Here is a 1,703-nt window from a genome sequence, read left to right on the forward strand (position 1 = left end):
AAAATACAACAAATAATATCGTTTACATGTAGCGCGCATAGGTAGCGCGTCAATTCTCTCCCTCTCTCGCTGTGTGTGTTTGTGAAACAAAGCGACGGCGAGTCGTGCGCTTCACATTAGAGTTTACATACAGGTTAACGGTACGTTAAATACAGGTGCGTTGCACATCCATTCAGATGAACTGAAAAACAGCACAGATCGCTTGGCGGAGAGAGAAACTCTGAAGCGCTCAGTCAGAGAGTGTTCGGCGAGTGAAAATATATCTGTGCTAAACTTATACTTAGCCTCCAACTCACACACTGGCGAGTAAAATTTGAGAATTTATTAGCAATTGGCTAATATTAGATATAATTTAGTCGCCCAGAGTGAAGGTTTAGTCGCATATGCGAGTGATTTACTCGCAATGTAGAGGGTTGCCAACCACAATGCATTTTGTCATAGAAGGCCTTAAATTATTATTATTATGACTGCTTTATGAGGTTGTATTATTATATTGTTGATATAATATATAAAGACTTTTGTTTTAGTTCTAAACATTTATCAAATCATGAAACTCCACTGTTTGCAGTTTTGTATGCTGGTTTGTGGCCTGTTCACCATAGTGGCCATGGTGGGGCGCTACATCCCTGGACTGGTGCTGTCATACATGGCTTGTGAGTAACAGAAATACTTCAGGGCTTACTCATCCTCTCCAGCAGCCTTAACAACTGCAAAATATTTACTTTCTCTCTCTCTCTCTCTCTCTCCCTCAGTGCTGGGTGTGTTGCTGTGCCCATTGGCTTTTTATTATCGGCTGTGGCAGCTTGCATGTGTGAAGCTGGAGCCAGCCCTGCAGTGGCTGGACTTCAGTGCCAAAGGATACATGATGTCAAAGCCTATAGATAACCAGTGTAAGTACACTGCAAATCTATACAGTGTGATTCCCACAAAATGAAGTGTGGACTGATGTCATGCTGAAGACAAATTCTGCCTTTATAGAGGTGTATTTTAAGGACTAGATCTGTTCTTGTAAGATGCAGATTTGAAATTTGCGGGCATACGGTCCATTGTGTATTGTCAAGAATGTAGTGATGCATGAAGCACAGCTAACACAGAAGCCACTTTCTAATAGCCACTTTCTGTAGCGAACCGTGACTCTAGAACCTAGGCCCTCTCCCCCTACCCTATTCGGGGGAAAGAACAAACTACCAGCCTAGCTTACGGTGTCCTTTTCTAAAAGTAATCTTTGATAATTTGTCAATTCCACCTCTGAAACAAGAGGCTATTCCAGCCTTAAGGCGGTCGCACATCGGAGGACAAGTGCAGCGCTGCATCACACTGCATACGTCTTTAATATTCGCACACATTGTTTTCTTTTCTAACTGTGCGTTCACACCGCCGCCGTCGAGAGCGTCAAAAATCGCTCTGGCCGCCCTGCCAACAACGCTGTAGAAAGATTCGTGGACGCTCTGACGTAGATCGAATGCTTATCTTGTATTTAAAGGGGTCGCAAAGCAAACACGCTTGTTGATGTTGTGCAGACTGGCCACAAGCAGGGTAACGTTATAAATTAACCTCATTAAATATTGTTGTGGACGAAGCATTAAGATCCTTTACCTCATAATGTATAAATCACTAATACCACACTGTAAAAATACTCTGATACAAGTAAAAGTCCTGCATTGAAAATGTTACTTAAGTATAATCAGGTATAAACATTACTT

General features: G+C 42.1%; 1 protein-coding gene across 1 annotated transcript in view; it reads left to right on the top strand.

Moving 5' to 3' along the window:
• retreg3 (reticulophagy regulator family member 3) overlaps nucleotides 1-1,703 on the top strand; it is a 14,093-nt gene that overhangs the window by 7,453 nt on the left and 4,937 nt on the right. Inside the window, exons 5-6 of the mRNA XM_016527578.1 lie at nucleotides 569-653; nucleotides 753-890. Of these exons, the coding sequence (XP_016383064.1) occupies nucleotides 569-653; nucleotides 753-890 (223 nt within the window). The remainder of the gene's footprint in view (nucleotides 1-568; nucleotides 654-752; nucleotides 891-1,703) is intronic.

The sequence above is a fragment of the Sinocyclocheilus rhinocerous genome, unplaced genomic scaffold (assembly GCF_001515625.1).
Source record: "Sinocyclocheilus rhinocerous isolate Xijiao unplaced genomic scaffold, SAMN03320098_v1.1 scaffold273, whole genome shotgun sequence".
Classification (NCBI taxonomy): Eukaryota; Metazoa; Chordata; class Actinopteri; order Cypriniformes; family Cyprinidae; genus Sinocyclocheilus; species Sinocyclocheilus rhinocerous.